Source organism: Nanorana parkeri, unplaced genomic scaffold (assembly GCF_000935625.1).
Source record: "Nanorana parkeri isolate BGI_ZX_2015 unplaced genomic scaffold, ASM93562v1 scaffold1928, whole genome shotgun sequence".
Taxonomy (NCBI): domain Eukaryota; kingdom Metazoa; phylum Chordata; class Amphibia; order Anura; family Dicroglossidae; genus Nanorana; species Nanorana parkeri.
Window position 1 is genome coordinate 131459 of NW_017308196.1, and position 15930 is coordinate 147388.

The following is a 15930-nucleotide window of genomic DNA, read 5'->3' on the forward strand; positions in this document are numbered from 1 at the left end:
GAGAGCTGCTGGCTGTCAGATCCTGGCCGAGAGGCTCTCTCCTCACCGCTCGGCCATATGCTGCTGTGACAGCAGCTCCCTCCTCCGCCGGCTGCAGCACCTCACTTCTCTTCGGATCCCCGCTGCCTCTGCCCATATAGATGGGGGAGAGCAGCAGGGATCCAGAGGAGAAGCTGCAGGCTGTGAAATTTTCTTGACGTAATAAATATGAAACATTTTGCTAAATTTTGACGGTACCACATTAATGGATTCAATCAATTTTATTAATACACAATAAAATGCTTTCATAAAATGATTGACAATATATTATACAATATGTCATCAGATAGCACTTTCAATACAACCAGGGGTAACCCCAGACTCATACTAGACCAGCTACATCACTCTCTACTTATTCCCGCTTTGATCATTTGTACATAAGATTTAAAATACATTTCCTGAGGGCCTCCTGATGATGCAGACTAAAGGAGGTTCGGTGAAACGCATTAAGTTTTCCCCATCATACTGGAAGTACCAGCATCTAGGTTAATTTTTTACAATACCTACTGTATGCACAAAACCATGTTGTCTACTTGTCCAGTATGAGTCTGGGGATATGCCTTAGTGGTTGTAAAGTGATATATTGTAAAATATATAGTCAATGTTTTTGTGAAAATATTATTGAATAAAATTGATTGAATCTATTCATGTGATGATGGGGTACCATTAAAATCCAGCAAAATGTTTCACATTTGCTAGTACTGATAGGATAGTTTAAAGCCCAACCCCGTTCTCACTCTTTCACAAATGACAAGAAACCATTTTAAAGCCCTTTTAAACCCACCTAAGCCTGCCATCTCATGCCCTTCTGCGGCTCCTCTTCTGGGAGTAAAGACGAGTGAACCTCCATTGCAGTCTAGGCCCACCACTGACCGATCTTGTTGTGACATGCTCACACTGCCACTGGGCTCTTCAGGACTCTACGAAGATCATGCCAATGGGCCTAAGGAGGTATACATGTCAAGACAGGTACGTGGGCACCCAAAGAAGGACCCTCCCACTCTGCAGTCCAGAAAATGTGTCATGTGACCACATATTCAAGTATTTAGGCTTTTTTTTTTTTTACTTTACCTCAATAAGGTGATTGGTTAGAGCGGGATGAGGTTTTAAATAGAAATTACTGCTCAGTAAATATGTATATGGATTAAATAGATGCTTTGCATACATTTTTTTCTTTACATGCAAAACATCAGTGTAATCTCTTTGATGGTTATTGTGTAATCCATGTAGGATATAACGTCTACGGAGCTAACAGAATTCCAATCCATTATATAAATTCTAAGCCATACTTGTATCGGGTCTAAAGCCTATGTTGATTTTAGCACTTTGTTATATGGTGCAATGCAAAAAATAATATTTTACTTTTTGCTCATCATTGTGTTTACATTTTTACATAGAATGATGAAATAAATAAAACCCTTGGAGATTTTGTATTCCTAAACGAGTGAGCAGTCTGTTTACCAAAACAAACTTTTCAATAACTCACATGCCTGGGATAGGCTGCCAGGACCAGTCATGCACAGTTTTGTTTCAAGTGAAAGGTCAAATTGTTAACCAAGGAGATTGTCCAAATTTCACCATATACTTTACAATAACATTTGTACAATGGCACAGTATTTGTTTGGCCATGCTGGATGCATGACCTATTTCACCCTAAGGGCTTGTTCACACCAATTGTGGTGCATTCCAGAGCAGTAGCTGCTGAGACACACTGCAATGGCTCACAAAACTTCCCCCTGCGTTCTGTGGCGGGAGTGCATTGAAGTCAATGTCACCGCAGCCACGCCCCCCTGCCTGCAGTGCGATTGGACGCTTGGCAAGACATTGCCTGCGTTCCGTTCCACTGCAAACGCAAAAAATAGAGCAAGCAGCATTTTTTGTGTTTGCAGTGGAACGGTATGCAGGTAATGTTTTGCCACGTGTCCGATCGCACTGCGGGAGACAAAGCAGGAAGTGGAAGTAAATCTCCCCAAAATGAGGAGACATCACATCCAAGCAGTGGCGGACCTAAGGAACAAAGGGCCCTGGTGCAAGATTTTTTTTGGCCCCCCCAAAAAAAAAACACAAACACAGCGCTCTCCTCCCGCAGCGTTCGGCCGCCTAACCGGCGGTAGTATGTGTGCCCATCGGAAGATCTGTTGGTCCATGCCATAAAGGAGTTTTAAAGTCCCAGCATACACTCTCCTGTTATAAGATCAGCATTGTAATAGGAATACATACTAGAGTTGTTTTTGATAATGCACTCAAATCTTATTTTTTTTAAATCTCTTTTCTGTAGTAAGTGCTGTCTGCTGTCTGACCATCACTTTCATCAACTTCCTGGATTCCCAGAGTGTTTTGTGTCTCTTTACCTCCTGCTTGATGTGATGCATTCTCAATTTCCCGAGACCACATACTGTATCCCATAGTGCCTCCAGCATGCAATGATAATGTTACACTGTTCAGATGTTGAGTTGTAGTTCAGAAGGCAGGCTCTCTGAGAGTGGTGACACAAGGAAGTGCATCTTGTTTATATATCGTAAATCCTCAGGGCTAATCATTCCAGGTGGTCCGAGACCTCACCCCTATTTAAAATCCAATAGCAAAATATATACCTGATTATCTTTGGGGTTTTAAGAGGCGTCAGATTCCAATTTTTTAAGAAATAGTAGAAAATGTATTAACACATATAATTAAAAAGCAACAACTGAATAAAAACCATTTTACAATCAATTCCCTTAATCCTGCCTCCTATTGCCACATAACTGTATTATAACTAAATTACATATTCATCAATACTTATTTTTCATTGAAAAATATATAGTCCAACTTGTAGATGCTAATCTTTTTGATCTTTCTGCGCTGTGGCAAACTGTTGTCTGCCAACGCGTTTCGCTGATACGGTTCCTCAGGGAAAATGAGGCAGAAATCTATTGCAGACACATTCATAATTTTTTTGTATATTTACATACATTTACACATTTCTGTTACATAACATAGCTTGATATTACAACATTATCTACATTTGTACATAGTCTCTTGAATTATGTATTATTAATTACCCTATTCTTACATTCTTACCTACTGAGAAGATGTGGAGACCAGCGTGTGTCCACTCCGGGATATGGGAAATTACATCACCCACCTCCCAGATCAGGCGCAGCGGGACCACAGGGACACATATGGAGTAGAGGGTTCTTTATCGATTTGCACCATATGCCATACGTTTATCGAAGCCATCGATTGTTACATATTCATGACTGTCAGAATATACATATGTATGCTAGCCACGAGTGAATAATCATAGGACCTAATATATCTAAAGATGTGTATATGTGAACATTCATTCTCAACTATATTTCAAAAAAACACAGTGGTTTTGTTATATATATTTTTTTTCATTTTTATGAAATAATTTAGCAGGTAGAGTTTTGGGTTCCTTTTCATATGAGACAATTTGTTCCTAATATTTGAGTTGTTTGTGAAGCTCAGTAACTCAAGATGAAATACACACACACACGCAAGCGCATGAGCCACAATAGTGACTCACCCTCTCAGTTCCCACCCACTTGGGCTCTTTCAGAGGTTCAATTGAGAGGCAGGAGACTGGAGATGCTCGGAAGGTGAACGTATACAAGTCTTATAAGGGCTAATTTTGTAGGCTTGGATTTCCACCAGAGACAAAAACAAGCAGCAGGCTGCAGCTGTCCTACTGAGGTAAGTAAGCAGCTGTCAGGGACCCAGGGGTGCCGTTCCTTGTCGGGTTCGCAGGCGCGGGCATCGGGCACGGGTAGCTCCTCCTCCTCCCCCTGGCAGGGCATCTGACCAGCTTTAAATAATCAGGGAACCCAGTACCGCCCCCTGGCTGTCAAGGCAACTTCCCCTGTCAGAGACTAGTCACAAGGCTGAGGGCAAGTGGTGAAGGCTGAAGTCCTCCCCCAGCCTGAGTAGCACCTGTGGCATGGAATGGCGCGAGCGTGCACTATGCTATGCTTGCTGGAATGGCGCACGCGCGCTGGCCACACCAGCGTCAGATGCCCTGCCAGGGGGAGGAGGAGGAGCTACCCGTGCCCGATGCCCGCGCCTGCGAACCCGACAAGGAACGGCACCCCTGGGTCCCTGACAGCAGCTGAGTCATAGTTTAGCTCAGGAGGGCTCGGGAAGGTGGGTTAGAGTAGCTTTTAGTACAGCTGTCAGTTAACAAGATGATGATGGTAGATTATTTTAACTGTTTGTAAATCCCTTTGTGATGAGGCTGATATAAAGTCAAACAGTTGTTTTCTTTTCTAGTACAATATTTTTGGAGACCCTGTGCATAGGTGGTCCAGTGTGGCTTGCCCTTCTAACGTTTCTTGTGTTTGTTCATTCTGTGTTTTGTGTGGTGACAAATAAATCTGAGAGTCACTAGCCAACTGCTCCTGGTAAAAAGTCTTCTCTCCTACCACAATATTATTCAGACTTAACCTCGTTTATCTTCTTAGATCAGATGGGATCAGGCACTCTGGGGCTAACACAACTTTCATAAGCCATTATTTTCAAGGAATATTCTTAAAGGCTTCTTTCTTTCCTTTGTGTTCTTCCCTACCTCACATTTATTTGAACTATGCAGTTTGTAATTCTTTTTAAATACAAGAAGCTTTGAGGTGTTAAAAGGGGATCATACTACATTTCACTCTCTGCAAAGCTTCAAGGAAAGGAGGAGGGCACTTGACTGTATATTGTATTGTAAAATTTGAAATGGCATGAAGATAATTTGGGAACATATTTATTGTATTGAAACACCCCTTAGCAGCTGAAAATAGTTTGTATTCATTTTACAAAAATGTTAGTATGCTGTAACATTAACCCTTTCACTGACTGGGCTGTTTTTGTATTTCGCACACGTTAAAGCACACATTTTTGGCTTGACGATTAGTTACATTTTTTTTTTTTGTATTATTATTTTTTTTTTACATGGGGGGACTAATAGCCCTCTATGTGACAGCACATTATAGGTGACATTTCATTAAGGATACATTAGGGTTCTATTAGACCCCTAATGTGATCTTCCTACTCCTGAAGCTAATCAAGCACAGACCATGGTTGATCAGCTTCATAAAATATGTGGGAGTTGTAGGGTAGCACACTGGAGAACTCAGGCAGGGCTGACAACACTGCTTGGGATTTCATCACACAAGAGACATTGTTGTCAGTTCACTACAGGATACAGGGAGCTCAGTGGATTGCTGGAAGATCATCAATTATTCTTCTTTACTTGCAATGTTTTGAAAGGGAGAAAAAATGGGAAAATGTATTGTAGATGTACTGTATAATGTATATTTTATTTATTTTGCCCAGACATACACTGTTAGTACAGTCATATTAAAGATGAACTCCAGGCAAACAGCTAATACACAGATAAATACATATAAAGGGAACTGTTTTACCTGCTAAAGCATTTGTTTATCCAGTCCTGAGATTTATACAGCCCTACCGGTCAGCAGTGATGTACTCTTTCAGCTCCAGCCTGCTGACTGGACAGTAAATGAACAGCGTACAGGCTCATGGGGTCACCCCCGCTGCTGTATTGAGGTTTGCAAATTTTATTAGGAAATACACAGCTGAATCACACTTTGGAATGCAGCAATGTAAGTTAAAATCAGGCCAAATATCTACATTGTGATGCAGTAGATACTAAGTTCACTGACCAAGGGTAGAAGTAATTGGTTACTAAACTGGCTATCTGACCTGATCTCCACCTGCTATCAGCAGTGCTTATCTGTTTTGCTGAGCACCACCTAAAGCTCCTATTAAGATGCTTTACACTGTGCTCAGAAAGATAGCAAAACACTTGAGAACACAGCATGGGCAGTAGTCATAGGATTCAGTAACCCCTAAAAGTTACGATTAGAGCGGAAGAGGGGTGCTCCAGCTGTTAGCACAGCTAAGCACAATTTGATACTGGTGGTGGCAGACAACCACTAAAATGGTCATCTACACCTACCCTTAGGACTATAGTTCCTCTTCCTCTGGTCGGGTCAACTAGACCTTTAAGTTCCTTTCACATGGGCGCCATCCATTCCAATCAACAGGAGACCTGTGCACAGATCCCCGGTTTGACAGAGCAGAACATTTATCACTATCGTAGATGTCCCTCTTGTGGTACCCGTGTCAGTTCTAAGCTGCACAGACCCATGTTAGGTGTATGGGGAGTCGGATTGTAAGTGGACATGTGTCCATTTACATCCAATTACCTCTGATCCACCATGATCAGATCCGCCAAAACGAAATTATGTTCTGTTTTGTTTTCTCGACCTAGACAGAGTCAGGGGTAATGGAATGTAAATGGACACGTCTGTTTACATCTGGATGCTCATAGACTAACATTGGGCTTCCAATCAGATCCTTCTGAAATACTGACAGGTAGACCAGATTGGACCACCCCTGTGTAAAAGGGGCCTTATTAAGCTTTTTTTTTCAAAAGCAACAGATGTGTCTTTTTTTAAAGGATTAGTTTTTATTTGTAAGGGAAATGCCAATGTAAATACATCAGTGGCGTAACAACCGCTGTAGTGACCCACGCGGTTGCTATGGGTTCCAGGGCAGAGGGAGGGTGGTCAGGAGGCTGGGGCTCAGCAGCCGAGCAGGAGGAAGCTGGGGCCCGGTGGTGGCTGTGGAGAAGAAGGCTGGGGCCCGGCGGTGGTGGAGCAGCAGGAGGCTGGGTCCCGGTAGCGGTGGAGGAACAGGAGGCCGGGAGGTGGAGGAGGCCGGGGCCCAGCAGCGGGCAGCTGACAGGTAGAATGAGCCCAGTGTGCAGGGAAAGGGACCCTGACCAAACTACCTGAGACCTGCAAAGCCCATCATGGAGGGTCTCAGGTGGGCTATGCAGGGTCTCTGGTATGTGTGGGGTCTCACTTGAGCTCTGAGGGGTCACTCTCAGCTGGGCTGTGCAGGATCTTAGGTGGGTGCTGTGGGGTCTATGGTGGGCTGTGGAAGGTCTCAGGTGGGCTCTCTGGGGTCTTAAGTGGGCTGTACAGGGTCTCTTGTATGTGCCGGGTCTCAGGTGGGCTCTGCAGGATCTCAGGTGGGGGCTGCAGGGTCTCAAGTGGGCTGTGCAGGATCTCTGGTATGCACGGGGTCTCAGGTGAGCTATGCAGGATCTCCGGTGGGCGCTGCGGGGTCTATGGTGGGCTCTGCAGGGTCTCAGGTGGGCTGTGCAGGGTCTCTGGTATGTGCAGGGTCTCAGATGGGTTCTGCAGGATCCCAGATGGGCTGTGTGGAGTCTCAGATGGGCTCTGCATAATCTCAGGTGGGCTCCGTTGGGTCTTAGGTGGGCTCTGCAGGGTGTCAGGTGGGCTCTGCAGCAGTGAGCGGTGGAGTGATCTCTTCTTCGGCTCTGACGTCAGAGCCAGCAGGAGCAGAGCTGAAGAGAGGGAAACAACGCAGATACGGGAATGTGTTCTGGAGGTAGGTACTTTTTTGGGTGGGGGGGGCCTCATACAAAATTTTGCTATGGGGCCCTGTGATTTCCAGTTACGCCCCTGAAATACCTCAAATACATGATAAGTTACACACCTCATGGGCATAGCAGCATTAGTGCATACCTCCCAGCTGTCCATACTTAACCAAAAGTGTTACACAACACTAAACCTTGTTATTATCAAATTATTATTGTAAAAATCCAATATAAAGGAAACATAATAATTAATAAAGCACTTGTGGGTTAAGCCAATCATGTTTGCTTATTAATTATCCATGATCTACATAAGTGGGGCATGAGGGGTGTATTCTTTTGCTTACAGACTTTGTGCTAAAGGGTGTATCTCTTTCCCATCTCAGAAAGTTGTGTGGCATGATTAATGTAACAATAATATAACAATAGGTTCTACAACCCAGCTTGGAGTCCATGTTCTTCTTTTACCTGTGCTTTTTAAAGATATATTGCTAAAAGGATTAAGATGTATTTCTTCACTTGTCATGTAAATTTGGCTTTCCCTGAATGTACTCATTTTGCACAGCTCTGCAGAGAATAACTGGCGATTAAGAAAAGAAGATGCACTAAATTAGAGGACATACTTCACTAACCACAATTACACAATTAGATGTCTGATGTGGAGATGTCTCTGTTCTGCACAGCTCACCAGTGCCAGATGTGTGGTGCTGGAATACCATTTGCTGGATTGTCCTATCATGCTGCTATATAGATCTTCTGTATTTATAGACTAAATCTGGCTATGATTTATTGGTCCTTTAAAATATTCAACAAATGTTCAAAATAATTAGTAAAATGTTGGTTGCACATGCAATGGTACAATACAAATGAATGCTGACTGCCATAGTGGCAGTCATAGGCAACATAATCTATTAATGAGGGGCAACTTCTGTGTGTGTGTGTGTGTAAAGCTGTCTGTCCTAGGGGCTGGTAACATATGTTGAGTACCCCTTTTTGACTCTATTGTCTATGTGGTCCTAAAAAACCCTAAAGCATTGCTTTAGAACTGAATGCTTTTCCTTTAACATTTGCTATGTAACCATGCACGCTCATAATATAAGAGATTGCATGTCTAAATACTCTCTAGACAACCCTGGTTCAATGTGTCAAGAAAAAAAAATATCAGTGAACCAGGTAAATACAAGTTGTTTCATAGTGTCACGTACCTTGGTATGAGCCTGAATTGAGGAGGAAGGCCTCCCTTTGCAGCTCCCGTCTGAGCACCTCTGGAGATGGAACAGAAGGTCTGCAGACGGAGAGAGGCACGAGTGCCTGAAGTTGATGCTGTACACGGTAGGGTAGATGGTGCATAGATCTGGACCCTGGATGTGATAGAAGAAGCCGACCATCAGGTGAGCATTCCTGGACTGAGTGGATAGCACCAGGATTGGTGGAAGAAGCAGAATTAGAGACAGGCCGGGTCGGTAACTTGCAAGCAGGTGAAGTACCAAGTCAAGAAGCAGGGCAATGTCAGAAGGCAGGCCGAGGTCAGCAACGTGTTAGCAGAGCAGTAATAATAACAAATGGGGAAAGGAGAAGCGCCTCAAATAACAATAAAGTGGACAAAAAACTCCTGGGTTCCAGCGTAAATCTATAATAAGCAAGGTTCCCCGAAAAAAACGGAATCCCAAAATAGGAGCTGTCTATAATAATCAAACAGGTAATGATAATGTAACAAATTTTAATGAGAATTAATAATAAAGTAGAAAAACATATAAATACACCTACTGACAAAGAACATCTAAAATCAATTAAAATGACAAACAAGTCCTCCCTGATATAGCCCAGTGTTGATTGATATAGATGAGAATCTAGTGACCGTTAATGATGGTCACTAAGAGTCACTGATATTGGACACAAGCGCTGTGTTAGGCAAGCAAATACTCAGTATCAAAGAAGAGAAAAAGAAGGAATTACTCACTTCTGATGTGGTTTAGGTGGTAAGACAGTTCCTAACAAAAAAAGACTTCAAGCATGCATGAGGTAATGGTCACAATGGCTGTCCCAGACTGCTGGTCCCCGGTTTCAGCAACTTTATTTTCCTGTATGTTGGCATAATTGCTGCGAGGTCACACCGGGGCTTCCTGTCACACACGTCCCTCTGAGGAAGCCCCGGTGTGCAGGGGTGAAACGTTAGGGTTAAACATGTATACAGCCCTCCCTTTGTGCCCATGATTTTACTCTGCAGACTCTGCTGGATATACGGAATCCCTTCGGGGACACTGATGGCAAAGCAAACCAACCAAATCATGGTGGATCTGACAGTACTACCTTTACTCTGAATACTATCTGCTCACTTTTCTTTGGCTAAATCCATGCTGACTGGACCCATTAAGAGAAAGCTACACTCCTCGTGGATCTTTATTCACCTGCATTCGTTAGTGCGGCCGCACATATGGAATACAACTTTCCAGCTTTACTATCAAACACAGGTCTGAATACAACTACATAGGCAGGAGCCGACTTGGAGGATCCACAACAGCAGGCCTCGCAGCAATTATACCAACATACAGGAAAATAAAGTTGCTGAAACCGGGGACCAGCAGTCTGGGACAGCCATTGTGACCATTACCTCATGCATGCTTGAAGTCTTTTTTTGTTAGGAACTGTCTTACCACCTAAACCACATCAGAAGTGAGTAATTCCTTCTTTTTCTCTTCTTTGATACTGAGTATTTGCTTGCCTAACACAGCGCTTGTGTCCAATATCAGTGACTCTTAGTGACCACCATTAACGGTCACTAGATTCTCATCTATATCAATCAACACTGGGCGATATCAGGGAGGACTTGTTTGTCATTTTAATTGATTTTAGATGTTCTTTGTCAGTAGGTGTATTTATATGTTTTTCTACTTTATTATTAATTCTCATTAAAATTTGTTACATTATCATTACCTGTTTGATTATTATAGACAGCTCCTATTTTGGGATTCCGTTTTTTTCGGGGAACCTTGCTTATTATAGATTAGCAGAGCAGTACCAAATCGGAATCCAGAAGAATGGTCAGTGGGTAAGCCAAGTCAGAAGGTAGGCAGCAGACAGCAGGATTAGGAAACAAGCCGGGTCAAATACGGATTCAGGAGCAGAGTCAGACAGTAGCATGGAACAGCTGAAGATCTCCCAGCAAAGTGCAAGTGTAACAAGCATCCTTAAATAGCCCGTTTGGCGCCACTGGGAGGAATGTGCGTGTGCACATCAGCACGTGTGCGCCGTGACATACGGATGAGCGCATTGTTACATTTACAGGACAGGTTTTGGTTAGGTTCCCTTTGTTGGCTAGTAGAAAGATGAACTGGCAAATGTATTTTAGGCACTTGGAATGAATTGCCGCTGAACCCCGCCCCTGCCCCACACATGTACCTGCCTTGCTAGTTATAAATTGATGAGAAGTTTGCCATTCTCTCTATGTTAGGGTACCTACAGACATACAGACCAGTGATGTTAGAGTTTGAACCTATATTCATGTACTAATGGATGTTCACAAGATAGCCATTCGAGTATTGAAATATACTTTTAGACTCAACACACCTGTCCCATTACCACCACTTGTAATGTTTGTGCATAGGCATTAAGCCAAGGTGCTAGATATACCTCTAGGGTACCAAAATATTTGCCATTTGACTATTCTTCTGGGGGGAAATTTGTATTATTGGATGATGATCTATTGTCTATGGGCATTTTATGGCACAGGCAGTGAATGGGTTTTCCTGCATCACATGGCGGAATCATCTGAAAAAATGTTAATCTGGTAGACTAACATTTTCTAAAATTATGTTTTTCCAGAAGTTATCAGCTGTTACACAACTTCATACAAAGTTGTCAGTCATACTGTATGTCAAAATGTTTACATGGTGCCAGCTGGATATTGGTCTGTGAATGTCCCCTTTCCATAGAATAAAAATTATAAATTTGCTTTTTTTTTACTGACACTATCAATTGAAACTGGCAAAAGAACTTTTGTAAACGTACCATCCAATAAATCCCAGAATATATAAACAGAAATAGATGAAAAAGAACATAAAATTATCTATCTTTAAACTGCCGAAACACTTCCTGTGGGTTAGAAGTTTTCTTAATGTGAATGCTCCTTTTCAGTTTCTTTGGGGATCTCTTTGTAAACATTTGATTTCCTAGTTAATGAGTTTACCAGAAATTCACTAAAGCAATGATTTCTATGTTTTACCATTGGTGCCATCATTAAACTTGTATTAACATTTTATTTTTCTTGTGTTTAGGGCACTTTTTTTTATAAGACTAGATGTACTAGTTAATTGTTAGTCGTTTTTACTCTTTCAGGAGTAAAACATTTAAAGGGAGAGGGCCACCCGTGATACCCTTGGACTTTAAAAGGTGGCCAATGTCCAGGCATGATAAGGCCACCCTTTAGGGCAATAGATCTTCCAAATGCTGCAAAGTTTCCAGAAACTTGCAAGTATGGCTATGCCAACCTGGCAAATGTATATCAACACTGATGGGAGAGAGGAGGAGATGAATGGTGTGGGTAGAAGTTGCTGGTGAAGATTATGTTGTTGCTGTTGACTACAATCCTAGACATAGAATCATTGCCGGGTCTGGCTGTTTTCTGATCTCATTTCTATGGGCTGCCTAAAATAAACCTTTGGCCAGGCTATGGACATTCAAGTATTCACATAATCTTAACAAGCAGTAATTAAGTTTTAAGATAACTGTGGAGCAATATTTCCTCAAAGTTTAAAGCAGCAGTACTGAAGTTGTTGTCTCAGCAGCTCATCCCCCCTGCTCCCCTCTCCCAGCAGTAGTAAAGAACTACTATTAAAGAACTCTGGGCAGAATAATACTTAACATCTGCAGTGTGGCTACCTTCACATTGCAAGGGTTATGTGCTCTTTTTGGTCTAGGGTGTAACATAAAAAAGATATACTCATTTGATCTTTGGTTCCATCTGGCTTATAGACCGGTCCCTGCAGTCTCTCTCCCTCTCAGCTCCCGCTGTGGAATTTCTCTCTGTGTCCTTACGTCTAATACACTGTAAGGAAGGGAAGAGCTCTCAAATGTAAACACTGCAGTTTTTACAGTTGTGATCACTGTGATTGACCATCACAGTGATCACAAGGTACAGAGTCTCTCTGACTGGCTTTGCACATTGCATGCGAGTCCTGAGCTGTCTGACAGCTTGATCTCACATATTCAGTGGGCGCACTGAACGCCCAAAACGTTACTCCAGAAGTAGATATTTATAATACGGCAATAGGGGGGTGATTAAAGTATACCTAAGGCCGAAACTTTTTATTTTTATTTTGGACAGAGTATGGAATAAATACAACCCCTGCCAGGCTTTTTTGTCATGTGTCTTATTGAGGAGGCATCCCTTCACATCTTGTCCTGTATGCAACAGCTGGCCATACAATAGAATTTAATTTAAAAAATCATAATAATAGTTAATGTGATCAAACTGAATATCGATTTCTACCATAATGATGAAAAATAAATAAAAGGAGCAAGATGGTATTTTTTTAACAAAATAGTGAATATGGTATGGTTAGGAAAACTCCATTCATTGCCAAAATAAAATGACATTTCAAATGACATTCTACAAGTCACTGATGACATTATCCAATGTTATGACGAGAATTTTCATATGAATGTCCATACAAAAATCTAACAGGGTAGGACCAGCTTAAAGTAGCATTAAGGTCTGGGTGTTTTTTACCTTAATGCATTCTCTGCATTAGGGTAAAAACAGCCCAGCACCTTTTTTGCTACCCCAGTCCCCCCCACACTTAACTGTCAGCTGCGCTCCGCTCGTCCCCGCCGCCGGTCCCAAAGCGATTCTCCATACCCCGAACCTCCGGGTTGCGCGGGGAGGATACTGATGGCAGAGTAGCCATAGGCACCTTCTGCCATCAATCAAAGAGGGACAGGCCCGTGGCCTGCCACAGGCCTGTGTGTGTCTATGGACGCACACAGCCGCTGAGGGCACGAGCGCGCACGGGTGCCTCCATTAGAACGGGGGAAGAGCATGGCGGGGACACACTAGAAAACGAGGAAAGAAGTACTTTTAAAGAAAAAAACGCAACATCCTCCAGCAAAGGGGAGGGTCTCCTTAAAGGATAAATAAAAAAAAATTGGCTTTAATATCACTTTAAGACAATTGTCTTTGCAACAATTGTGCCTATTGGAAGATTTCCCCTTAAGTCCTGTTCTTGTGTCAACCTCAAATTTCTCACTTGCAGTCCCGGTGACAATATTAACCTAGACCAATTGGAAGGGTAAATCTCCCCATGGGCCCACAGATAGCAATAAAAACCGATCAGCAGGTCTAATACTCTCACCACTCTATCCAAACCCCCTGCCGAAAAGAAAAAAAATTAGCTTTAGTTACACTATATTATTAAAATGCTTTTTAAACTTTTAAATTCCAGTGTACCGTTTTGTCTCCTGGAATTAACAATATCCTTTGGAAACAAAAAAAAAAACGCCTGGACGTGCACCTTTAAATAATTATACAATTGTTTTTAAAAAATGACGCTTTGATAACATTGCTGAGTGCTTTCATGTTAGCGGGAGTGTGACTGCTCCTTTAAACGACATCCTAGTGCCTTCAATAGGTAAAAGCTATTTAATTCAAGGGCACGGCCCTGCAGTGCGTTACCGCAGTGAGCTTGTTAGTTTAGTAGTGGGAGAACATTTCCTGCTGACAGATCTGCAACATCTGAGGAGAAATGTGGAAAAAACCTGCAGGCCAGCAGCAGTCGTATAGGAACGTGTTTGTGTGTGCTGTCTTTTTTTTTTTTCCTGCCTTTATTTAATTTAGCATTTGAGGGTCTCGCGGACACATACATCTCCGTTTTAGCAAGCTTCCTGGTGCAGGGGCTTGCTGTCATTTGTAAAATATTCTGGCCAATTAGCTAATAGAGTACTCGGGTTTCTTGTGTTTTGATACAGTAATACTAAGTACATTGTAAAGGCCAATTACACAAATCATCCCCATATGCCGAAACCAGAGTCTCGTTATGGACTGTATTTATGAATCCTGTGTGAGGAAATGTGCCCGCAGGCAATTTGGACCATGTGCGAAAACAGAGCCAATGGGATTGTCGGGGAAGAATCGTCGCAAACCTGCGGAAATCCTACTGCATCTCTCTGCAAGGAGCCCATTGTGCTGGGTGCCAGGTCGCTGATTAAAGGCACATTACCCAGAATCCTCTTAAACCCACGTATGAAGCTCAGAGCAAATAACATCTCCCCCGCCGACACAGGCAGGAAAACACTGCATTAGCAAGAATGCCTAAAGCAGACGAGAAATGTCTTAACAGCCGTATTGCTCCCAGCGGAAAGTAGATGTTGGTGCGATGTGGAGACGTATTTTTTCTTCTCTATAAGAAGGTCAGGATTAATGTTGGGGCAAAGGCGTGCTAAGCTTTAAGCTGCTTTCTTATGGCAGGTACACTTCATTGTATGGTACAGGTGCAAGCAAAAATACAGTTCCCAGATGATGGCTGCTTTTATTGCATTTAAAGGTGTTGTTCTTGCTGTTGGCGAAGCCTGGGTAAGACGTTTTTATCTCCGTATGGTTTACCCACCATTATTTTACCAGTCATGTTCCCTAACCCGAGGCTTGTGTGTAACTCTCAGCCCACCGCTTCAGTGTTGGCAGGGCTCCACCTTGCTGTGGTTATATGGTTATCTTCCTTGGCTTTTAAAGCTCTCTGTAGCTGTAATTAAAGGATGATGGGTTTGAGGAGTAAAGCGGGTGCCAGGATTCGGAATGCTACATGTAAATCGCTGCTTTTACCTTGCTCATGATATTACATGTGTCATTGACTATCTAGGATGCAAGACTGGAGTTCCTACGGAAGTTTACGATTGGTTTGGCCTCTGGGACGCTAGCATCCATCATTAACATCCCATTTGATGTGGCCAAGAGTCGGATTCAGGGGCCGCAGCCAGAGGCCGGAGTGATTAAATATCGCAGCTGCTGGAAGACGATACTTATCATTTATAAGGAGGAAGGGTATAAAAATTGTGTCCTAATTTCTGTATCATTCCACCTCTGGGATGTTCCCACTTTCTGTTTTATTTTCACTGCTTTTTATTTTTGTACACAGCATACATTATTAAAGGGTTGTTCAGGATAAATGCAGGGGTTGGGGATAGAATAGAAGATTTAAGGTCTAGTACTTTTAACCTGCCACACCTGCCCCAACTTTAAAAATATATACCTTTTATCTGAGGGTCTTCTGCCTGGTCTGTTGATGTCATAGGTCCTTCCTCTTCTCCTACAGCAGACCCTTAGTGCTGCACTGAGTTGTACTCATGACATGACATGTGAATTCCATGTAATAATAATCTGAGCCCAGGCTAAATGATAATGCTGCCCTCAGGGGTGGTTCTATGACAGTCTGGGTTTATAGGAAGTAGGCTGAATGACACTGGCTGTCATGCAACCTTAGAGACTAAAT

The 15930-nt window shown here is 42.7% G+C and overlaps 1 protein-coding gene across 1 annotated transcript in view; it reads left to right on the forward strand.

Moving 5' to 3' along the window:
• Positions 1 to 15930, forward strand: part of SLC25A21 (solute carrier family 25 member 21) — a 151491-nt gene that overhangs the window by 126650 nt on the left and 8911 nt on the right. Inside the window, exon 7 of the mRNA XM_018572080.1 lies at positions 15301 to 15482. Coding sequence (XP_018427582.1) covers positions 15301 to 15482 — 182 coding nt within the window. The remainder of the gene's footprint in view (positions 1 to 15300; positions 15483 to 15930) is intronic.